Genomic DNA, 24,698 nt, shown 5'->3' with positions numbered 1-24,698 from the left:
TTTGTTCATTATGTGTCACAAATATATACTAAACAAAGAAGGAAAGTTTTGAATTAATACAAAATATTATAGAACTCTCATCTCAATAGAAAGACATACAATTCCACTGGTTTTGCTTGTATCTTATCGTTTAGGAGCTTTCGGTTTGCGGAAACCGTGGTATTTCCCTCTAACTGCGGCATACTGGAAGAGCGTGTGTGGCTTGGTGGGAAACCAGTGGCGTTCTCTAAGTCCTAGCCTGTTCTTCTTCAGCGAGGACTCTGGCAGTAAAGGTTTGTAAAGGAATAATACTGTCGAATACATGGTGTCCCCTCCCAGTCTGGGCAGTTTTTTGCTTCTACATGAGCCTTTGTAACTTGGTACTGATTCCTAGAGATCACTTTGAGGCTTTCTCTGTCTCAAAGACAGTGACAGGGTTACATTTTAAAACCGGGTCCCCTGGTTCTGTTGTCTGCATCATTATTTAGGGTGTTCTTCTCTATAATTTTTGCATTTGTGCATATCTAAGAATTTTTTAAAAATGAAGGATTAGCCAAAATGAACATGTGCAGAAACAAAAGCAAAGGTCGGCAGCTACCAGGCGGAGTGCACTGGGCAATGTTTAGTAGCCTGCTAGCTGCAGAACAGAAGGGGTCTCTTCCATGTACAAATGGCGATATTTTCAGGATGGTTTGAGGCTCCCAGGAGACAAGGGCAGGACAGTCCCTGTCCCTCCGCATTGCACTCAGGGATAGTCCAATGGGCTGGGCACACAGGCACTTTGGCAAAAGGACCACTCATGAAATCTAAGTGTAAATACAGATTTGCTACCTTGAGCTAGTGAGCTCCCATGATGGTGGCTGTGTGCTGTGTCAATGTTGGAAAGTCATGTTTTTTCCTAATTAAACAAAGTAAAATACGAACCTTTTAGAAAATGTGTAACATATCAACCAGCACCGCAAACTCCTCCCTCCAGAGAGTATTTTCCATGGACATTTTTTATATAATAGACCTGCCTATTACTTGGTCTCTGCCTCTACACAAATACCTGTGGGTGCCTTCTTTATTTTGTTTTGCAAACTGGTTCTCACTTTGCAAGAATTAGAAGCTTCATCATCTGTGATTTCACATTTTGGTCACTGTCAAACTTCCTTCTTGCTTTGAACAAAGAAAGGTGTTGGAGCTATGGGGCATATTTCACAGAGCTAGAATTCGGTCGCAAAGAAGGCAATCAGGATAAATTCTCATCTTCCTCACAGAGTCATCCCAGCAAGACGGGGGAGGGGAGCCTGCAGGAGCCGCCCTGGTGTCTGTCACCAAGAAGTACGAGGGCCACAAGGTGGCAGTGCAAGATTTGACCCTCACCTTCCACAGGGGCCAGATCACGGCCTTCTTGGGGACCAACGGCGCTGGGAAGACCACCATCATGTGAGCTCTCCTTGCCTGCATTTCCTTCCTACAGACATCAGTTTACGTGCGACTGTGAAGTTTAGTTGTTTTCCTTTTTTATTTCCTTAGAGTCTCATTACACAGTCAGGAAACACAAGAGAGACAAAGCTCTCTCCCGAGCACTGCCCTGGACCCTTTATCACACAAGTACATTCTAGGCCTACAGTCAAAGAAGTGGGGGTGGATGGACTGTACTTTTAAAAATTAGTTCTTCTTTTATGTTTTACAAATAATTCATCATGCTTTGCTTTACCCATTGAAAGGCCTTTGGCACTTTTAGTTTCCATTATACTAAGTGTAATTTTGCTTGCATGTCTGCAAGGAGGATGAAAGGGAGGACATTTGCAAATTCTTCAGCCACCTTTATTTCATGTTCTATTCTGTGTTCTTGTTCTTAAGGCTTGGTTTTTGGTTTAGCATCCAAAAGCTCCAGATTTGATTAAAGAATCCAGTCTCATGGAGTATTTTCCTCCCACCCAAGACACAAGATGGCCTCCAGCTCATCAGAAAATCTGATGGTTTGTTTAAGTAAGGCTAACCTATCAGAATTAGAGAACATCTCTCAACAAATCACAAAGAGCTAACATATGATTAGTGAAAACAATAAAACAGACTTTGCCCCAATCTTATTACAAAAGGTAGAAAAATAAAATACATAGTGGGCTTTAGAAATCTCACATTGGAAACAGACTGTAGGGAAAAATATGAGCTGTTTTTCTTGTTTCTTTGGATGTGGAAATAGAACTGAAAAACTCTCTGAGTTTTTATCTTTTTGTATGTTTGCAAATTGGGCAAGTACAAGTTATACAAATAATAACATGAAAAACTAGCATTACGCATACTGCTTTTACTGACACAACATTTCTTACAAGGGAAACTTGGAGTGCTTTTTTAGCAGAACGATGCAAATTGAATTTGAGGTTTCTGATATTTCAAGGTTCTTGGCCTGAGTTGCTTTTAGTGCCCATTCAAAGCACATTTTGAGTCACCCTAAGTGCCTGTGTCTTCCCAGCAGGGCTTAGATGAGAGTCCAAGGAATGAATAGGGTCCTTGGCATTTAAAACAAAAATCCTTGAGATTCAAGCAGAATGTGGAGAGCTGGCCCTCCCTGTCTACCGCTCCCACACACAGATTTAATCAGCTGTGGATCAAAAATATTTGAAAGAACATTGCATTTGTACAGAACGTGTACAGACTCATGTCTTTATTTTATAAATAAGAGGATGACTATTTATGTAATATGTAAATTATATTAGGTGTCCTAGATAATCTGGAGAGGATTTAATGGATGCAGAAGGAGGGCAGGTTATGTGCAAATACTACACCATCTTATTTGAGAAATTTGAGCACCTGGAGACCGGGGTATCTATGGGGGTCCTGGAAGCATCCCCAGAGGATGCTCAAGGACCATTGTATAAACTATTTTATTGTATTCCAAAAAATATGGCAGCAAATAATCCAGCAGACTTGTTAATTGAGTTCCTTGAAGTATAACCTGTGTGTAGCAGACAGAGTCTGTTCATGTGCGCAGTTTCATGAGTATGGACACACGTGTCTCGTGCTCCCAGAAGCACCACAGTGAGAACATGGCACATTCTATCTTCCTCCAAGATTTCCTCTGTCCTCCTTGGCCCTGGCTCTCTGTGGCCGCTGAGGTGCTCACCGTCACTATAAACTGATTTGCAAATCTAGAACTTCCTCTCAGTAGGATGTTGTCTGGCTTCCTCTCCTCAGCACATCCATCCTTGGCTGTCCTCTCCTGGAAGCTCAGTCCTGTGATTGCTAAGTTGTGTCCTACTCCTTGGAGGCACTACAGTTTGTTCACACTTCCTGTGTTGGTGGCAACTGAATCTGTTCCCAGTGTTCAGTGGGTGTGAGTACAGCTGCTATGAGCATTTGTACACCTGCCCTGGCACCTCACATGGTTTAATCTCTCTTGCATAAAAACTGAGAAGTGGATTTTCTAGGTTCTGTTGTAGGTGCATACTTAACTTTGTGAAAATTAGAAATCATCTTAGAATGTCAATAGTAAGCTTCTTGAAATAGGGAGGCAGAAACAGCAATGCTTAGGCTTTTTGAAGGGCAGTCAGGTGAGTGATTTTTCTGGGGACCAGGCCTTGGGTTCTTTTCTTGTGGCAGGGACAGATGATCCCAGAGATCAGAAGAAAGGCTTGAGACAGCTTGGAGTCTAGGTTGGCCTTTCTGTTTGCTTATATCAAATGATGAGGACTTTGGCAAATATGTCAGTTTCTTAGTCTGTTTTCTTCTCTATGAAAGCAAGGTTGGATTTTCATCGACAAGTCTGGGTAGTCTGTGACCACAGTGTAGCCTGTAGAGTATAGGCACCATCCTAGGCACACCTTACCAAGATTAACCGGCCAGCATCCTTGAAGTACATCACAGCTCTTCACTGCGAGGTGGAAGATGGGTTGGCAGAATGTGTCTGTGCTGTGCAAACATCACCTGGGGTCAGCTGGGTCGCTGACACTGAGTCTCAGCTACATGCAGTGTCCACAGTGATTTATATTCCCTGGATCTGTTTTCCCTGGCAGTTCCATGTTGACTGGGCTCTACCCTCCTACTTCCGGAACCATCCTCATCAACGGCAAGAACCTGCAGACAGACTTGTCCAGCGTCCGAGCAGAGCTGGGGGTGTGTCCTCAGCGGGACGTCCTCCTGGACAACCTCACTGTCCGGGAGCATCTGCAGCTCTTTGGATCCATAAAGGCTCCACAGTGGACCAAGCAGGAGCGACAGCGGCAAGTCAATAAGTGAGTAGATGTCTCTTCGCTCCCCGCACTCCTGCCAGGTCCCGGAAGTGAAGCTGACAGAATGAGACACTTTACACAGTCGTCGGTGTCTGTGATCCGAGAGTGGTTCTCAGCCACTGAGTTAAGGCACAGCCAGCAGCTTTGGGGAATCTACAGAAGGCTTTGCAAGGCTTTGCAAATCACGTTGAATGTGATTTGTCTTTGGCGTGGGCAGAGCCGAGCAAACACAGGAAGCGTGATAAGCTGTGGGCGGGAGTTTGTGTGTCTGCAGCAGAGTTTCTGTGGGTGTCCTGAAATCCAGAGAATCCAAGGCAGATGGAAAACTGGCTGGGAAGAGTCTTTTCAGACACACTGAGGGTTGGAACTTGGTCCTGCAGGTAGGTGTGACTGAGGAGGGCACTGTGACTGGCCTGAGATCCGGAAGGTAGTTCTTATTGTGTCACAGGTGCCCCCTGTCCATGGGACACCGGACACGACAGGCCGTGTCCCCTGCTATTTGCTTCTCCATCACCGGAATCACAGGTGGCAGGAGTGTTAATAATGAATCAGCAGCAGCAGACACAGGAACATGAACCGCAGTCACATGTTACCAAAGACAGAGGCTCTGACTCTGGGTCAGAGCACATTTGGGTCGGGTTGTAAGAAGACAGTGGAGCATGGATGAAAAAGGAAGCCCTTAGGGAGCGAGGGCAGCGGTCCAGGGAGGGTGGGTGCTGGGCCCTCATGATGAGGGCTAGCTTTGCATAATGAGCAGAGGGGTTGAGGGAGCAGCTTGTGGGAGCCCCTGGTGTGTTTGGAAGGAGGTACTTATAGGAGGAGCGTGCTGGCGGGGACCACAGGAGTGGCCTCATTCAAGTGTCTCTTCCCTGGGAGACAGGGGCCTTTCCCCAGTCTCCAGAGGAGGCAGCTGGACCGAGGGAGATGGGGCCATGGGGCTCACACAGGGCAGTGAAGATGTGGCCCTGGTGGCTCAACACCAAGCACACTCAGCTGCTCTCCTCCGGGGGCTTCCGGGAAGGTGGGACTTGCTGGAGAGAGGAAGCGGATTCTCCAGCACGTGACTGGGGTGCTCACCTCCACTGCAGGATCCTCTGGTCTGGGAAATGAAGGGGGATTTGTTCCAGAGCTGCTCCTCTGGCTCCAGTGAGGACCGGTGACAGCGGCTTCTAAATGTAAGCCTGTGGCTGTGACAGGCAGGGCAGGAGGCCCCACAGCACCCCGCAGTGGGGCTCACGTGGGGCTGACAGAGCTGTGGCTCTTCATGCAGTGGGTCTGTGCAGCGTCAGTCTGAAGGAGCTGTCCCTGAATGAGTCACCTTCGGGACCAGATGGGTCTGCTTGCCCACACCAGTCCTTACTTGGACAGAGCCCAGCAGGATGATGGAAGGAAGCTCTGGTTAGAAATAAACAAAACAGGAGCACAATCCAGAATGTAGTGGAGATGCATATGACTCAGGGATCAGGAGAGGCAAGCAGGGACCCGGAAGAACTCACATGCAGGTGCAGATTCCCTTGATCATTGCTCCATGCAGAGAAGCCCTAGAAAACTATAGTTGGTGTTGCCAGGGAGGCGCCATGGTACCAGGTGACTTTTCCAGCCTGGGAAAGTGTCTGTGTTCGTTCAGATGATCTCAACTTGAAATAGGTGGCTGTGTTTAGACCTCAGCAATGACAGGTTTCTATGCAGAACAAATTAAAGCTCTGTCTGAACACATGCTCGCTTGGTGAGGTCAAATACAAATTAAATCTGGACTCATAGACAGAACCCTCCAGGGACAGGGGCTGCTGTGGGCAGTGGTATAGGCTACCACAGTGTTAACTGGAAGAGTTCTTTCTTCCTTTTCCATCTTTCAAAGTTGGTCCACTGAGAGGGCATTCTTTGCTGCGGGGTGGGTGGGTTCAAGTCATGACGTCTGCAGAAATTGACCAGGGGATGGTGACTATTGAAGTGACACTGGGCCCTTGCATGCACAGGGAAATGTTGATGTGGAGCAAGGAAACTGTTTTACATTTGAGTGGGTACTTAATAAGAGCTGGCCGGGGAGTGTGTGGACCACATATTACTCGATTGCAAATTGGTAAATAGAAGACCCAATTTCATCTATTAAAAAAAACACACGTCGCCTATTTTAACTTTAAAATATCCTGTCTACCCTGAGCCACAGTACAGCCTGCTGTGATTGTGACTGGAGCTTAAGTTGAGCACCTACCAGTGCCACACAGACCTCATCCTCTTATCTGGGTACCAGGCAACCTTAATGGTTATCAATTCCCAGCGTGTTGCCTGGCAACAAAGCCAATTTGCACAAAAGCAATCAGAGTGAGATCATGTTTTAGGGCCGTAGTTCTCAATTAGAGGGAAGGAAAACTGAAAACATCAGATTCACAGTCCACATGCTTCTTATTAGCTTCCCGTAGCACCGCTTGTTTTCCTTCACTCGGAGCTTTGTTGAAGCGGGATTCAGGGGAGGTAGTGGCCCTCAGGGAGTCTTGAGAGGGAGCCTTTGTCAAGATGCAGGTCAGCACCGCTTTACCTTTATGCTGGCCTGGAAAAGATAGTAGTGACCAAGAGAGGACCGTCCTTGGGCCTTTAAGTCATGGGGAGTGATTATGCAGCTAAATTTACCATGTGGCATCCTAGAGCACACTGTGGGACTTGGGCTGGTCTGGAGTAGTATGACTGAAGGGGGCATTCATGCAGGTAGGGTGGAGGGGGAGAGGGATGGGGCCTGGACACCCCAAGCTCATGAGGAATGAGGAGGAGCCAGCCAAGAGGACAGGAGGACCCACGGGGAAGGAGTGCGGGGGAGCGGACCAGGTCCACCAAGGAGCAGGGCACCATCAGGTGAGAGTGCTATGGAGGGCCAGTGATGGGACGAGACTTGACCTTGGGATTCAGTGAGCAGAGGGAGTCGAACTCAGGACCTCATGCTTGCCAGGCAGGTGCTGTGCCCTGAGCTACATCGCTGGCCCAAGAAGGGCAATTTTAATAGCATGGAGCAGATGCACATCTTATTGGAACCAACTAAAGAGAGAAGGGAGGGTTGGGGATATAGCTCAGCAGCACAAGCACCTGCTTGGCAAGCACAAGGTCTTGAGTTTGATTCTCGGTACCAAAAAAGAAAAAAAGAGAGAGAGAGAGAGAAGGGAAAGAGAAAGATTGGTAGTAGCACATTTTCCCAGGAGTGAAGAGTGAGATTGAGACTGGGGTGGAGAGTGAGCTCAGGAGAAGAACGCTTCAGAAAGAGGAATCCCAGCATCAGGTCTGGACACCGCCGAGCTTTCCAGCTGGGAAGGGATGATGGGGTGAGCTGGGGGAGGGGTGGCTTGTGGGAACGCGGCCCATGCAGGGCAGAGGAGGGACCTGGAAAAGCAGCATGGAGGGATCAGCTCTCCTGAGCCCACGCGGGACTGCAGGATGCAAGGCAGAGTGCTTGGACCTTTGTTCAGCATCAGTGCTTTTCAGGGTGTGTGGAGAGAAGTGATAATAAGGATGGCACTGACTGAAACTTAGAGGCTAAGCGGGGAAAGACCTGTGGGGAAGGGGAACAATACGAGGTTGACTTGTGGGAGTTAAGTGATTGCTGGGTGCAGAGGGTGCCTGAGGGGACAGGTGGGGCAGAAGAGAGGGCACTGGCTGGAGACCTGGAGAAGATGCCGTTGCCACAGATGACAAGGTCTGGGGTGTGAGCAGCGGGATGAGGAGAGGTGAGGAGCGGGTGTTCCACCCTGGGTAGTGAGAGCCTCAAGAATAGAGACAGAAATAAGACCGGAGAGAGGCACAGGGCACAGGGCGGATTCAGGAGCGACCATGAAGGTAGTGGGTGGGTACCCTGATGGCCTGGAAGTCAGGGCTGGGCTTTTAGAGCCAGTGGGGAAAGATGTAGTGGGGGTCACCGTGAGATACAGTGAGTCACCATCCCATGCGTAGACCCTGAGGGAGCAGGAGCGGGCCTTCAGAGAAGAGGATTTACGATGGGTAGGTGGTCTGGCCCAAGCCTGTCTCTTCCTTCTTAGCTGAGGCCATCGTATGGTTTTCCTTGTACTTTAGGAACAGACTCTTTTTGTCCCTTCCGTGTACCATTCTTTCCCCTGAGTCCTGGCTTTTTCTGGAGTGCACTGTCCAAACATCTCTCCCACCCCGTCATGCTACCCCTGTGCCTAATGTCTCATGTTGCTGTCTCTGGAGTCAGAGGAATCCCCCAAACACCTGGGCCTTGACTTTGCCTCTCTTGTATTTTACTGTAGTTACTTGTCTGTTTTTCCCACTAGGCCCCCAATTTCTTGAATCAGAGGCAAGATTCACTCGATTTCTCTAAACCTTGTAGGCGGTGAGTGCCATACATTGAGGGGTTTGATAAACATTTGTTGAATGAATGGAGGACCCAAGAGCAGCATCTAAAACCTACTATAGGGCACACAGTTGGGACCTCACCTGAAAAAAGCTTTGCACCCTTTTCCTGTTACCTAGCAAAGTTCTTTCATTAGGGAGTTTTCCTGGCCTTATGAGAAGGAATATGGAAAATGAGACATGCAAGCATTATTTTCTTCTTTTTGATATGTTATAGATCAATAACTAGAAAAATACTAGCTTGTACATAACCTAGACCTTACAATGAAAGAAAAACTTATTGCATAAAAACATTTGGTCAGTGTTTACACACAGTTTTATTCTTTAAAGTCCAATCTAGGTGTCTGAATCGTGAGTAGAAAACAGAAGAATGGAAATGAGTGGATTTTGCAAGAATTCTGTTCTTGTCCCAAGCATAGGTCTTCAGATGTTGTTTTACCATCCCTGGCAGACTGCTTAGGGCTCAGGGTCCCAGCAATACCTCCTTTCCCAGAGAACAAGCCAAGACCTTTGACCTTCCTTGAGATTGGTGAGTGTCACATGGATGTGCAGTCTGTTCTAGGAAGCAGATAACATGAGATAACGGCCTTGTCCATGGCAAAACTCCAGCCCGCATGGGGGAGAGGCAGTGGAGAGGTGGATCCAGCAGGTGCCGCAGTGACCTAGTGGACCCCAGTGTGCAGCAATGGCAAAGGCACGTCCTGAATTCAGCATCCAGCTCTGCCACTTGCTTACAATTCTTTTTACAACAACATTTTCTATATCTGACTTGGGTTCCCCAAATACCACATGGTTCTCATGACAAAGAGACCTCTGGCAGGGTGTGTGAATTATGTTAATTTATATGTATGAAGGACGAAAATAGTGCCTAGTATATGATACGTGTCTAATAAATGTTAGTTATGATTATGCAGGCCTATTGCTAAAAGTATAAAAAATAAACTTACTGGGATTCCTCCTGTGGAGAGAATTTATGAGATGAATACACGACGTTCTTTAAATTCATCACTAGATTCCACGGCACTGTGATCTGAGTGGAAGATTCTACTCTGAGTTGGACTTGCCCAAGACCCACAGCTCATAACCTTGTGTGAGCTCCCTGCAGCTCTTCCTGGGGGCTCTGGAATGTTCCCCCCTTGTGTTCCAGTTGGTTACAGACACGTGATTTCTCCACAGCACCCAGGTCTCCAGGAGCAGAACCTGGCCGAGTGCCTGCCCCCTCCCCAGATGCTCGCTGTCTGCACTGGCACCTGCAGGTCCCCTATGCAGTCTTGCGAGAATGACATAGACTCATCATTACACCTTCTACTGAATTAAAATAATGACGAGCACATTCGGCCTTAAGATGTATTCATATGTTTGTCTTCCACCTTCTCTGGCACCTGTGTGGTGAAGGTGTGGGCACAGAACACACAGGTGGAAGAGGTAAGGGGGTGCAGGCCACTGCGAGTTCCAAGGCCAGGCTAAGAGGAAGGAAGAGGTGGCCTGTTAGCCTGGGTTTCCAGTGAGGTTGTGCTGTGAGGCTGTCCAGCAGGGCAGCGTAGGCAACTTGAGTGCTGCTAGTGGACGGACAAACAGAAGAGGGGCTTGGTTCCATGTCCAAATGCAACCAGAGCTTGCATGTTTGAGCGTAGTTGAATCTGCTGACTTGTTTTCTTGTCTTCTCTGTGCACTGATGTCTGGTCAGCGTGTCTGGCTTGGGCTTAGCAGATTCACATCTGCCATGTGGAAGCACCCAGCGGGCAGGATTGGGAGACTGTGAAGTCCAGGCAGTGGCCTGATGCAGCCGAGAACACTTGAGTGTCCTCCTTTCAATCTGGACGCTGTCCACCACGAGTCTTCCTGTCCTCCGCAAGTCTCCCTGATGGCCCTATCCTGGCCCTGGATGTCTGGGACACTGGCTTTGTTCGTCTTCTCTCAACCAAATAGGAGAAGTGTCCCTGCAAATGGACAAACGAGTTTATTTACAGTTTGGCCAGATGAAGAGGTCAGCTAGCTCACTGCCCTTTGAACCACAGAAGAGGGCCAGTTTGTGGCAGGTGTAAAACAAAAGCCCAGGAGTCTGCATAGGGATATGTAGCTAAGCTTTAGCCCCATGGTTGGAAGCTTTGAATGCTACTGGGCCTCAGGCCTTAACTCTCCACTGGACGAAACTTGGTCTCCACTGGAGGAAGCTTGGAGAAAGATTTCCTTCCACTGGAGGAAACTTGGAAAAAGCTTTGAATGCTACTGGGCCTCAGGCCTGGGCAGCAGTTAACTCTCCACTGGAGGAAACTTGGAGAAAGATTCTCTTTAGGGAGAATTTTTTTTTTTTTGTTTGTTTGTTTTTCCGGTACCGGGAATCAAACTCACAACCTTGCACTTGCCAGGCAGGGGCTGTGCTGCTGAGCTAAATCCCCAGCCCCAGCTAAATCCCCAGCCCCTCTTTAAGAAGAATTCTAAGTTTTAGAGACCCATTTTAACCAGTAGGTTACAGGTGCACCTGAAAAGCAGGGCATGGGCCATCCATACCTCTGGGAATTTAGGTTGGGGCGGAATCAGCAGCAAGGGTGCTTAGAAACATGGGCTTGATATAAACCACGAGTGCTGGAAATTGGACACTGAGAAGCTGACTGGAGCTCTTTCTCTGTCAGGATGAAAGTGTGTGAATGAAGAAATAGACATGAAAAATTGATGTGGGCATCAGGCCAGTGAGTCCTTGGGTCTCCCTCAAGTCTCTGCTTAGGATTCTGGAATGTTCCGGGACTCAGCTGTTCTGAATGTGTTTACTTTTCTCTTGTGGCTGAGACAAAATACTTGCCACCCAAAGTTTAAGGAGGGAAGGTTTATTTGGCTACAGTTGGTAGAGGTTTCAGTCCGTAATCAGTCACTGGCTCCAAGGCGGCAGGGGGTGGGGGCACATGGCAGAGGGGCAGCTGTTCATGGCAGCAGGAGACAGCAAAAGCAGCAACAGAGAGAGTGAGACAAGCCCCTTTCTGTCCACTGGATTATATCCCATCTACCGGGATTGAAGCAGTGCGGATCCGATCAGTGGACTGGTCCAGCAGTCACCACCTTTCATCCCAGCACCCGTGATCCTAGCAGTTAACCATGAATCATCGCAAACTCTAAATTCAGCCACCTCTGGAAAAGCCCCCTCTAAAATGGTATGTGGCTTTGGCAGGACATTGAGACACAAACTGTGACACTGAAACTTGGCTGTGCAGCACCGTTGTAAGTGTCCAGCGCCAGTGTGCCCTCCCTGGTTGGGAAGGGCGCATCAGCTCCGGGTGCTCAGGACGTGATGCAGGCCTGAAACCCAGGGGGTCGGACAGGTCAGGGGAAGGCTTCCGAGAAACATGGGGTCTTCAGCACTAGTGGGGACTCACAGTGGGGGGGCAAACATTCATGGGGGTCAACAGGGCCCAGAGGGTGAAGAGGGGACACTGTGAGAAAGGAGAAGGAAGGTGGAGCTTCACACAGGGTAGTGTTCGGACCAACATGGATCTGGCATCTGAGTACTCAAGACTGAAAGGTCTCTGAAAAGAGAAAGCTTGCTCTGGCTTTCCTGGTGAACAGTGATTTCTGCTTTGCCTGTGTCCTGCTGTGGAACTTCTGGACTCCTCCAGAAGGTGGGGCACTACAGATTTGGTGCGTGGTAGGCCAGGGAGCTCAAGGCCTTCTCTGGTGAGTGCTGGCGCTTTGATGCTCCTGATGGTGCTAGGGCCTGGCCATACCATTGTGCTCCATCCCATCCTGCAGGGGCACCGGTCCCACCTCATCAGGAAGTGTGTGTGCAATGGAGCCAGGTGCCTCCCCAGAGAGGGGAAGACCAGGGCATCTTCCCAGCGCTGTACTTGGCAGGTGTCGCTGACCCTCATCACCCTTATTCCATTGCATGTGTCACTGGCATGTCAGGGAGGGTTGCGCTGCTTACATGCTTATGTAGAGTCCAGCCCAAGCCCTTTGATGTATTTGTGGCTTATATGGATTTTGGCCACTGTAAGCTTTCATGCATAAAGTAAAAATTCAGATCAAAGCCTTCAGGTGTTCAGAGAGAAGTCTGAGAGCTTTGTTGTCATTTCAGAACTCTTGAGGATGTCGGGCTAATGCGGCACCAGCACAAACAAACCCGGGCCCTGTCTGGAGGCACAAAGAGGAAGCTGTCCATCGCCATAGCTTTCCTGGGCCAGTCAAGCACCGTGGTCCTGGATGAGCCCACCAGCGGGGTGGACCCTTGCTCCCGCCGCAGCCTCTGGGACATCCTGCTCAAGTACCGGGAAGGTAGGAGCTGGGCTCTATTCCCCTTTCTCTCCTGGGCTGCTGATGCACGGGAAAGGGGGTTACTGTGTGTGAAGAACCCAGCCAAACCCCCTTGAGGACTTGCTGTCATTTGCGGAGCAAATGCAATCTTCATGAAAACTTAGAGTCATTAGATTGTCCTCTCTGTAGCGTTCAGTCAGATCACTTACCCTGTACTTGACCACTGAACTCAGTATCAGCAATGACACCATCAGTGAACATCACCACACACGTGCTTTCAGTGGTCCCATATTTTGGCCCACTCTGGAAACAGCTCATTAGAGAAAGCTGTCAGGGATCATTTAGGAGAGACCTTCCCGTGTTAGTCCACTTCCTGATGCTGTGACAAAATACCCAAGAAACTTAAGCCATAGGGAGAAAGGTTATTTGGGCTCATGGATTCAGAGGTTTCAGTCCTGTTGTTTGGGCCTGTCGTGGCTCAGTACCTCATGACAGGAGCACAGGGAGAAGCAGGATGCTGACATCAGGGTGGCCAGGAAGCCGTGAGAGAGACGGGAAAAAGGTGAGGTCCTCCCCAGTGTCCTCCTTCCACTAAGTGTCATCGTCTAAAGCTTCCATCCCTTACAGCAGTACCGCAGGCTGGTGATGGAACCTTCCTCAGATGGGCCTTTGTGGACAGTTAGATGCAAACTATAGCAAGTGCTTTTCTCAGATAAGGAAGCTAAGGTACAGAGAGATGGGTGTGTGATGTGCTCACAGCTGTAGAGGAACTTCAGTGGGGGGAATGAGGGTCTCTGGCATAGCAGGTCCATATATTCTCATCTCCATTATTGCTCATGTGCAGTCAGGGGCATTGTATGGACACTTATTAACTTCCAGTTTCCGACTCTTTTTGCTCTCCAGGCAGCTAGGAAGTGCTGCTGTAGGAACTCTGTTAGAAACATTTTCCTTTGGAAAGAAACCTGGGTGGTCCTGAAACATCTTGGTGCTGGTAAACGAATGTAGATGCTTCAGAGACAAGATGAACACAGAATCTTATAAAATCCTGTTTTGCTTTTTTTTCCCTCTTTCTGAGTCTAAGCGCTTTGCCAGACCTAAGCGGAAGGCCCTGCCTCCCTGGGGGTAGGTGAGGTTTTGCTACTGAAGGAAAGTGAAGAGAAAGATTGGGGAAGGGATCTCCATCTCTGGAGCACCCAGGGCCTGCACCCAAAGGCTGTGTGTTATTTTGAGACTCACAGAAGATGCTCTGGCCCTTCAAGCCCAGCACAGTAACTGGAAGGCTGGCACAGTAACAGGGGAGAATAGGAGGATGGGCGCTGTGGGAACGGTCCTGTTCTTCCCATCCACTATTTTAGAGAAATTATAAAAGGAGAAGATAGAGGAGCCATCTGGAAAACGGAGCCAGCAGCGTGGACTTGCACTCTGTTCTGGACTTGGGCGTGGGCTGAGAAGTTGCAGGACAAAAGTGTGGTCCTGTGGGCTGCACTGGGTCCTCAGCCTTGCCGCGGCCACATCAGACTCCTGAGGCTGAGCACACTGCTGGGGTCCAGGGAGATGTTCCAGTCCTCTCCCAGTGCTGGGCTTCTAGGGAGAAGAGGATGGAGGGTGCAGCCCCTGAAGGACGAGCGGATCCTTGGAGCTGGACGGGTGGGATCCAGGGTAGATTGTCAAAGGATCAAAGGATCACAAAGATCACAAGGATCTTTGACAGTGAGGATAGAGATGTGGTGGAGATAGTGAGTGCTGACCCCTTGGGGCATCCCTGGCCACACTGTAGGTGCTAAGGTGGGGAGAGGACAGCACCACATGGGCTCCAACATCACCCGGAGACCAGAGGGGGCTGATCACATTGTGCCCAAATATCCTAACCCACCCCAAGCCTCCTGGCACCATGGACCTATGTGCTCTTTGGGGAAAGACATAGAAGGCACAGAAACGAGGAAATGGAAAACTTTGGTGCAAGACACAGACTGCCACGTAAGGGAACTGGTTACATTCTGAGATGAAACTACTTTAAACTGGACTAGTGATTTCCCCACCATCTTGGGTGGGGTCTGGTAAAGAACATGGATGAGAGATAGACAAACAGATCCATGACCCATATACCTGTGGGTTGTCCTGTGGATTAAATGGGGCAAGCCCACTTCTCTCGTTTAAAAATCGGAGGCAGATTCCTAAAGGTTTTTCTGTCAGAAACACTTGAGGAATCCGCATGAAGCTTAGTTTGGAGAGAAAAACAGATAGTGTGAGTCTGAGGAAAAGAGAGCTTTCTCCAACTTGATGTTAGACGTGAGGTCTTGTCTCTGTGTTGTTCATTGGTCTTGTCTTCTGAAGGCTCCTTTGGCTCTGTCCTTGAGCTGATTGAAGTGCAAGTGGGTTAGGTGGGTAGTATTAAAAGAAAAATGTGCCTCAAAAAATCAAAATATATAGCCACTTCTGCGAACAACCTCAGACCTTCAGGTGCCTGCTGCAGCTTTGTGAGACAGATCTAAAATCACGCACAAACAATGTCACCTGCCAAGTAGATTCTTCTGTCACAGCGTGGGCATGTTGGGTGTTCAGCCTACCAGGGACTTTGCATGTGGATTTCTTGTTTAGTGAATGATACTTGGAGCTCTCGGCCCTGGGGCCAGTGCTTCTGTGCCTCCCATGGGAAGACCAGTGAAGAGGCAGAAGCCACTGGAACAAATTCACACACCACAGCTAAATTCCCGTTCCAGATTCTTGGCTTGCTCTGCGTGTCCTGTGTGACCCAGGAGAAAGGGTCAAACTCCTCTGAGCATCAGTTTTCTCATTAGGAAGTGGAGACAATCACACCACCTCCCAGGATTTTGTGAGAAGTAAATGTGCTCTCCATGAAAGCTCAGAGCTTAGTATTGATACGTGTGTGCTCGACTCATGACAGGTCATCGTCATCGTTACCAAAGTCAACAAGTGAAGGTGACTGCGGGAGATACAGCTTTGCGAGGAAAGGAGTAGAATCGTTGTCAGAATCAGGGAGAGAGCCAGTGAAAGTAGTGTCTGAGGAGAACTGTGTAAGGACGTCATCCTCTGAGGGTTAGGATGGCTCTCAAGTTGTCCACAACATCCACTGAGAAACCTTCATGGATCAAACATCTGTGACCTTTATACTAATCCTTTCAGAAAGTTTATTTATTTTCCAGCTCTATTGAGATAGAGTTGACCAAGGAAACTTATAAATATTTATTCCATACAGCAACCTGTTGTGCTACAAGCATGCATTGTAAAGTGATGAGGTCAAGGTAATCAAAATGTCCATCACCTCAAAAACTTAGTTTTACCCGTGTGCAGAGAACATTCAAGGCCTAGCTCTTAGCATTTTTCCTGTACACAGTGCGTCGTTATTAACCGCAGTCACTCAGTATGGTGCTGCACAGTTTATTCCAGAATCCACTCATCTGCACAACTGAGACTTTGGCTACATCTCCCGTTCCTCCCTCCAACCCTCACCATCCCTGCAACCACCAATCTCCCCTCCACTTCGGGAACCTAGATTTGAGTGGACTTTTGTTTTCAGACTTCATCTCACAGAGCGCATCATCTTGACTGCGCGGTAGCTCTAATGAAGGAATCTGACCTGCTCTGATCCCAAGCAAGCACTGAGCAGACTTTCTCAGCATCCAAGAACTACAGGGCATCACACCTCTAGCAAGGAGCTGGTCCCTTCTGCTCACGGGTCTGCACTTCATGCTTCCTACCTGAGTGGATTTTTAAACAATGAATTAGAGTCCTCGTATTTTAATCCCTTTCCACTGTTGAAAAATACACAGTGGAGCAGAGTTAAAACCATGTTTAGTGTTCTCCCCCTGCACATTTGCTTCTGCAGTCGGGAACGTCGGTACATTTGTCTGAGTGACAGCGCAATTGACGGGGCTCTGCAGAGAGTGGCAGCTGAAGGCTGTGTTGTCTTCTCTTTACGTAACTGAAGTGCACCTCACCCAGAGATCTTTAGCTTCTCAGGCCTCTGCTCTCCCAAGGTTGATTGGAGGCCTTTGCTGCCCAAGGAAAGGTAATAAAACTAGACAAGATGCTGGAATTCACAGGGACATGGATGAATTTAACATTCTCTCTGCACAAAGTGGCCATGGCTGCAGACTTGGACACCTCTGTCCTCCTGCGAGGGCCCTGGATTCAAGTCACCTGCTCTCCGTCCCACTGACCCCTGCAGACCGTGGTGATTTGAGGCTGCTGTCGCTTTTCCGGGGAGGGAGTGTTTCGGTCCTGTTCTTTTGATACATGGACCTGTGTGGTATCTCATCCCTGATCCTGAGGGCCGTGCATGTACACCATGGTCATTTCCCGCATTGCTCTGTTATCCTTAAAAGTTTTACTCACTATTTTCGTGTTTGTATTAAATTCTGCTGCTTTCAGAAGGGTTGATAATATTTGCATTGCATTAAAAAGATAGTGGTTGAATCTCCATTAATTGCATATCTCTCCAAATACTACTTAGTGTCTTATTTTGCTCCAAATGATTTTTTAGTTTATTTTTTGTCAGTCTATGTTCACAATACATGGTAATTACATTCCTCTGGGGGAATTGGCACATACGAATATCACATGTTCATCATTTTACCTCCCCTTCCCTCCTCACCCTCCTGCCTTCCCCCACCCAAAGGTCCTGTAAAGATTCCTCACTGCTAATATGAGGTGTGGTTTTCTCTCACGGTGGTACTTCTGTAGAAGGAGGCCCTCTCCTTGAGTAAGTCAGATGACAGTCATCTGACTGGAGAAGACAGAGGTGTCCAAACCCACCCTCTAATGTGTCTGTGTCTTCTCTACCTCTCTGCAGTAAACCGCCTCTGTATCTAGACAGCAAGGTCGCTGGACACAGGGGTTCTGGCTTTTGCATCTTGGTTTCATCGCCATGACCTGGTAGATGCTCCCTATTCTAAAAGGGAAGGAACAGAGAAAATAGGAGTCAGGAGCTTTGGGGAAGCTGTAGAGCAAAGTGTTTCAAGGCCTCCAGTTTGCAAAGTGGCCTTGGTAAAGTCTTTCCACAGTGTCTCTTTCAGTTTTTCCCCCCTTAGAAATGGATGATAAAAGCCTGGTGTGATGGCTATGACTGCAACCCAGGGCTCAGGAATCTGAGGCAGGAAGATGGCAAATTGGAGGCCGGCCTGGGCTACACAGCAAGACCTTGTCTCACAAAAACAACTAACAAACACACAAAATGTTGTTGGTGGTCTTTCAATCGTGTGAGGAAGGACAGATGCTGGTTCTGACGTTCCCTGTGCCTGCACCCAGGTCGCACCATCATCTTCACCACCCACCACCTGGACGAGGCGGAGCTGCTCAGTGACCGCGTGGCCATCCTCCAGCAAGGGCGGCTCAGGTGCTGCGGGCCTCCCTTCTGCCTGAAGGAGACATATGGCCAGGGGCTCAGCCTGACGCTGGCAAAGCAGGTAATAGCGTGGGCCCTGTGGTTTCACCAGAGAGGAAGTGTCCTTCCCTCTTTCCTAACAGATGCGTGCAGGCCTGTCTTGTAGAATGGCCGCAGTGTCAAGGCATTTCCTCTCCAGGGCCAAGGTAGTGGTCTTGGATTGGATCCCAGGTTTCATTTTGACACTAGAAGAAAATGCAGGTGGCACTGGAGTGACTTGTCAGTGCCAACTCCAAGAAAGTACAATGGCCCTGGTGTTCTAGGAACACTCAGCCTGAGGATAGTACTCAGTTTAGGAGGCTGTGATCTTGCCACAAGGTGGAAGCAAAGTAGTGAGGGGCTAGAGCAGTGGTGGCCATACCTGGGAGGCTGCACCTATGTCACATTTCGAGTTGCCATTGCCTGGTGTCCACAGGAACAGGTGACAGCAACTATGGGGTTGGATCAGGGGGCTTGTGAGAGTCACCTCCCAGCTTTGGATGATGGTGTCTGATCCTTCATGAGCCGCAAAGGAATTGCCTTTGAGCTCTGTGTTGGCCAGTATCTTGTTGCTGATACTAAAATACCTGAAGTACGCAACTTCAAGGAAGAGAAGTTTATTTTGGCTCATGGTTCCAAGGTTTCAGTCCATGGCTGGTTGTGCCAAGGCAGGAACATCATGGTGGAAGTCTGTGGTAGAGAAAAGCTGCTTATTTCATGGCATCTGGGAAATAGAGAACAGGGGAGAGCCAGAGAGAGCCAGAGAAGTGGGACTGGGAACAAGATATGCCCTTCCAGGTCACACCTCTATGACTTAGCACCTCCAGCCTGGCCCCACATCCTACTAGTGTAGTTAGCACTGAACTCATACCTGGATGGATCCCACCATTGTGGCCCAGGATCTCATCACCTTTCAAAGCCCCACTTCTGAACACGCAAGCATCTAAACTGTAGCAGCCTCCTGCCATGGTTCTGACTTGTTTGTTCTCTAGCCCAGGCTGAATACAAGCATTCTACAGACCTGAGAGGACTCCTTACCTTCTTGGGTGGGAGCCCTCCACTCCTTTTTATGAAGTCAACCCTATGTCTTGCAGCCTGAGGGCTAGAACCTGGGTCTCTGAGTGTTTTTCCCAGAGCACAAAGGCAGCTAGCTCAGGCTCACAGATCCCCGGAAGCTGGCTTCAGTGTGCTCATAACGAGATGGGTGTGGGGTCTGGCCTGGCCAGATTTAGCATTGTGGATTTATATTTTAATCAAAGAAGATGCTAGGAGTGGTGCCGTATGCCTGTCATCCCAGCACTCTGGGGAGGCTGAAGCAGGAGCATCACAAGCTTGAGCCAAGCCTGTGTAACTTAGTGAGGCCCTGGCTCAAAATAAAAAGCAGCTGGATATGTAGCTCAGTGTAAAGGTCCTGGGCTCAAAACCTAGGACTGTACACATACACAACAAAAGAGGAAGAAGGGCAAATATGCAGCATATCATTGGAATGCTTGTTGCCGCAATGCAGTATTGCACTCAAGTTTTGCAGCAACTTGCCTACGTGCACTTGAAGTTAGTTGGCGTGGGTTTGCCCTGACTCCTTCCTGGCCCTCACTTGGTTTTCTTCTGACAGCCATCTGCAACGGAAGCCCACAGTCTCAAGGATACAGCCCGCCTTACAGCCCTGATCCAGGCCTACGTCCCCCAAGCCGTCCTCAGAGGCAGCAGTGGGCGCGAGCTGACCTACACTCTCCCGCAGGATGCAGATAAGGCCTGCTTCAAGGGGCTCTTCCAGGCCCTGGACCAGAGTCTGCAACCCCTGCATCTCTCAGGCTACGGGATCTCGGCCCCCACCTTGGAAGAGGTACCGAGGGACCCAGAGCACGCTTTATGGGTTATGTTTTCTGGGCGGCTCTGCCTCAGCGAAGAGATGTGGGTAAAGGCAGGGGATTTTGATTGTTTCAGAGTCCTGATTAGTATCAGAAACAATGGAAGCAAAATACTGAATTTAACATATCTGGCAGGTGGCTACAGTTTATGGAAAACAGCACTGTTTTTTGACACAGGGACTCCCCATGTGGTTCAGGCTGGCCTTGAACTTGCTTCTAGAACCCAGACTGGCCTCCAACTCATAGGGATCTTCCTGCATCAGCCTTCAGAGTGCAGGGGTTACAGGCATGTACCACCACACCCAGTTTAGGAAATAGCATTCTTATATTTGAGAACCCTATTAGATGGATGTCTAACCCAGCATCATTAGATGTCCCAGCTCTTTGGCCCTCAGCACTGGATGACTGGCCTGTGATATTCGCTTGCCTGGCTGGGAGGTACCCATCCTTCACTGTGGACTTCTGCCATCGGGGAGCTCTGGCTTGTGCTCTCTAAGGGGCAGAAGTGAGAGTGCGGTGTGCAGAGTCCGCTGACTCTGGCCACTTCAGGCCCCTGAGACCCTGACCCTGGGCTGAGCTGACCAGCTCACCCACTCCTGTGGTCCCTTTCAGCATGCAGCCAACAGGACTCAGATTTCCGGACCTCCTTCGGGGGAGGTGATGGCCACGTGACCCCTGTGAGCTGGCCCTGTGTGGGTCCTCAGGCCCTGTGTGAGCCGAAGTTGAGTTTTTGTTTAAAATGGTATTATCTGTAGGAAGTGTTGCCGAATTTTATAAGGTCATGTCCTACAACTAATGTCAAAGATAATCTGGAAAGCATTTTGGAGTAGTTTCTCTAGTTGTCAGTTCCAGGAATGATAGTAGTGCCTGATTATGTTTTTCCACTAGTACTTGATACTAGAAACGTTGAATAACAGAGTTAAAAATATCGCAGTTCTCAGGAAGTCAAACTCTGATCACTCAGCTGTGGTTTGAGTGGACGTAGGGGTAGAAGACACACCTCTGGATTTCTGACTCAGGAGAACGGACAGCTTTCTGTGTGACCAGTCATGGGCAGGTTCCCCACAGTAAAAAATACAGCACACAGACAGGTATGGGAGGCTGAGGCAGGAGGATAACAAATTTGAGCCCAGCCTCGGCAATTTAGCAACTTAGTGAAATGCTGTCTCAAGATAACAAGGTTTTCGAGATGGAGCTCAGTGCAGGGACCCTGGGTTCCATCCCTAGGACTTCAAAACAAACAGACACACAAACAAGTGATACAGGATAGTGAGAGATTTTGAGAGCGCAAAATCACTTTCACACAGCTTTTATCATAGTGTGCAATTACAATTGTTCTGTTTTATTATTAGCTACTATTTTTTTTTTTTTTTTTGGTTTTGGTTTTTCTCCGGTACCGGGAATCGAACTCACGACCTTGCGCTTGTCAGGCAGGCGCTTTTGCCGCTGAGCTAAATCCCCAGCCCCTATTAGCTACTATTAATAGTTTGTTGTGTCTAAACTTTTAACTTCGTCTTAGTTTTATGTACAGTGTGCATAGGAAAAATGTTTAATTTGGCATCCCTAGTCCTATTATCTATCTTTTTTTTCACTCTTTATATTTTGGGTTTCTCATATAAAAGAAACCATGCAGTATACAAACGCATGTGTATAATTTATTACACATAACATTATGGTCTCAAGGTGCGTCCATTTTCCTACCAGTGACTCAAGGTCACCCTTCCTATGGCAGACTGGTACTCCGCTATGTGTAAACACCACATTTTCTTTATCTCTTCATCTAAGATTTAGGGATTATGAGTTGTGCTGCTATAAACATGGGTGTGCTCAGATCACCGTGATATGATGGCTTTAACTCTTTCGGGAAGAAGATGCAGTCAACCCAGGGGCGGCGGAAATGAATGAACACTTCCCAGGAGAAGTAATAGGAATGGCCAAGAAACGCATGAGAAACATTCAACCTCCCTGGCTGTTATTCCATTCTGAAGGCTGTTGAAGCTGAGCCCTATACAGACTACACTGCCCAGAGAGCTGCACTCGGACCTAGGTTTCCTCATAATGAATCAGGTTCTCCAAACACGCCTGGCCTTGGTGTGTGACGCTCTGTCGTCTGTGCTCAGCAGGGCTGGGGGACTTGATTCCCTGAGTCTACCCTGCCCTTTATAAAGAGAGCAGTGCAGCCACTCAGAGCCTGACGGAAGGCAGCCCCCACCTGACAATGGCTGTGGGCTGTGCTCTAGAGCCAGGTCTTGGAGCCATCACCTCTGAGGTGAGCAAAGTAGGCTCTACCTACTTTGATCCCAAGTCTGGTCACCAAGGCCACCTCCATGGGAAGGCTGGATGCCCAGGCTGCCTGGTCCAGTGCTGTCCCTTGGGCTCTTCTCCCTGCCCGATGTGTTCTCCATCTTGCGTCCATGTGCTGCTTGTGGGTCTCCTCTCCCTTCCACAACGGCTGTGTGCTGCTGGCCGAACTTCATGTTGGACCCCGCCAGAGACATGGCGGTCTCAGAGAATAGCTGCGGCTCAGAGGATGTGAGCTTCACCCTGGATGCAGCTTCATCCAGATCCTTCACCCTAGACCTTCGGGTCCATCACTCAGCTCTTGTGAGCCTCAGTTTTTTGATCTCCAAATTAGAACAATGAGAATGGTTTGGGCGGTTAAACTCCAAAGATGAACAATAGTAGTTGCACACCCGGAACAAACCCATCAAGAATGGTAACGGAGCCAAGTGCGGCAGTTGTGCCTGTCATCCCAGCACTCTGGGAGGCTGAACCAGGAGGACTGCAAACTCGAGTCCAGGTTGGCCAAGTGAGTGACTTAGATACACCCTGTTTTGCAATAAAAAATAAGAAAAGAGCTCAGTGTAAAGGGGTTGAGTTCGATACCCAGTACCACAGCAGAAGAAGCTAACAGTTCTTACCTGCAGAGGCCGGACGTGTGCAGTTGTCATCCCTGTGGAGTGACAGTGGAGTCAAATCACGTGCATGTCACCCTGTCCCCAGTGACTGCAGACAGAGGACAGGTCAGAGTTTCCCTGCCACCTTGTGGCACTGTCGGCTCTGAGAGTTGGGTCGCCATCCACAGTCACTTGGGGAGGACAGTAGAACAATCTCTTTCGCATGGAAGGAGAGGAGCCGCCACCCGCGGGCCCTTCACTCTCTTCTCCAGGTGCACCAGGACCTGGCTGCAAGTGGGGTGTCTGCAGGGATAAACCCCATGTGTCCTCAGGCTTCTGGGCTCTGAGAGGGTCAGCTCTTCGGATAAGGCACACTCGGGCATGAGTGACAGGCTCACCCTCAGCTCGTGTAGATTAATGTATTTATTCACAGTGACCCTTACAAGTCAGGAGGAGCAAGTGCTCCTTTCAGGTGCAGAGCATCAAATTTGAGACAAGCAACTTCAGGAGTTGCTTTTAGCAACTTTAGTGTTTAAGAAGGTGAAACTTTATGCTTGCTGTGAATGTTTTATAAATTTAAACTTCACAGAAAAATAACAGTGAAGGGGGTCTTTATCTTCCGGGTGGTTGCTTAGCTCTTAAATGCTTTGTTAATTATTGGGGTTTATAGGATTGATCTGAGCTAGGTCCAGGAGAGGCCTGAGAAATATGAGGATTTATAGCACTTAGCAAAAAAGCTTATTCATAAGTGTAACGGATGTGAATAATTCAACATTCCTCTCAGTGTTTATTTCCTTTCCTCCTTATTTCCAGCTCACAGTTCAAGTTTGACTTTCAGGTGCATCTAAGATGAAAACAAAGGCCCCCAGGAGCAAGAAAAGCCAGCCCTGCTGCTCATGGTTTACTTGGCTTGTGCTGCTTGTAACACCAGCAGAATTATTCTCAGCACCTATTTTCTCTGTTATTTTAGTGAAAATGGGAAAAATCAAAGGGAAAATCCACTTACACAGGCCACAGAAAGCTGCAACCCAATGAAATGGTAGCCACGAGGCCTAGGAGGCCAGTGGCCAGCCACATCTTCCACTTCTACCTGGAAACAGGAAGTGAGGTTTTGTGTTTTCCTCTCACCCCCAGGTGCTGGTGACCACCTCCAAGGGCCTGACTTGGGTGGACCCTGAGGGTGAGGTTCTCCGTGTTGTCTGTACTGGCTGTGGAGACAGAATGGCTCTGGGCCCTGACTTCATGCCATTAACTCTGCCTGTTCACCCATAGAATAGCCTCCCATGTGCTGCACCACTGTTAACTCAGAATTGTGGAAAACCAAGGACAGCACAAGGTGGAGGGTAAGATGCCCGCAGCAGGGCATGTGGCGTTCAGCCAGATGCCAGTCCTTCAGCTGGACAAGTATCTCAGTCCATTTACTGTCCCTGTAACAAAATTCCTGCGGCTGAGTATTCTGCGGGGAAAGAGATTTGCTCAGGTCACGGGTTTGGAGGCTGAAGGCCCAGAATGGGCCCCATCACAATATGGTGGATGACATTCACAGCTGGGGTTCATACCAGAGAACATAGTGCAAGAGAAGAAGCAGGGGAGGAGGGCGGGGTCAGGGTCACTCTTCTATAGCAGCCTGCTCCCCTGGGAGCCTCTCTGTTCCTGGGGTGCCCTGCCCACTCTGGGAGACCAGTAAGAACCCCCCAGGGTAGTCCCGACTCAGTTCCCAGCAGGCCCACCTCCTAGGGGTCCACCCATTCTCATCAGT

At 48.9% G+C, this 24,698-nt stretch overlaps 1 protein-coding gene across 1 annotated transcript in view; it reads left to right on the top strand.

Moving 5' to 3' along the window:
* The window catches only part of Abca13 (ATP-binding cassette, sub-family A (ABC1), member 13), a 363,756-nt gene that overhangs the window by 154,641 nt on the left and 184,417 nt on the right, over positions 1-24,698 (top strand). The window contains exons 33-38 of the mRNA XM_013520510.1: positions 135-272; positions 1,239-1,407; positions 3,981-4,199; positions 12,616-12,812; positions 18,060-18,217; positions 19,787-20,017. Coding sequence (XP_013375964.1) covers positions 135-272; positions 1,239-1,407; positions 3,981-4,199; positions 12,616-12,812; positions 18,060-18,217; positions 19,787-20,017 — 1,112 coding nt within the window. The remainder of the gene's footprint in view (positions 1-134; positions 273-1,238; positions 1,408-3,980; positions 4,200-12,615; positions 12,813-18,059; positions 18,218-19,786; positions 20,018-24,698) is intronic.

This window comes from Chinchilla lanigera, unplaced genomic scaffold, assembly GCF_000276665.1.
Source record: "Chinchilla lanigera isolate Chin_1 unplaced genomic scaffold, ChiLan1.0 scaffold00055, whole genome shotgun sequence".
Taxonomy (NCBI): Eukaryota; Metazoa; Chordata; class Mammalia; order Rodentia; family Chinchillidae; genus Chinchilla; species Chinchilla lanigera.
Note: the sequence above shows the minus strand (reverse complement) of the source record. Positions and strands in the feature narration are given on the sequence as shown.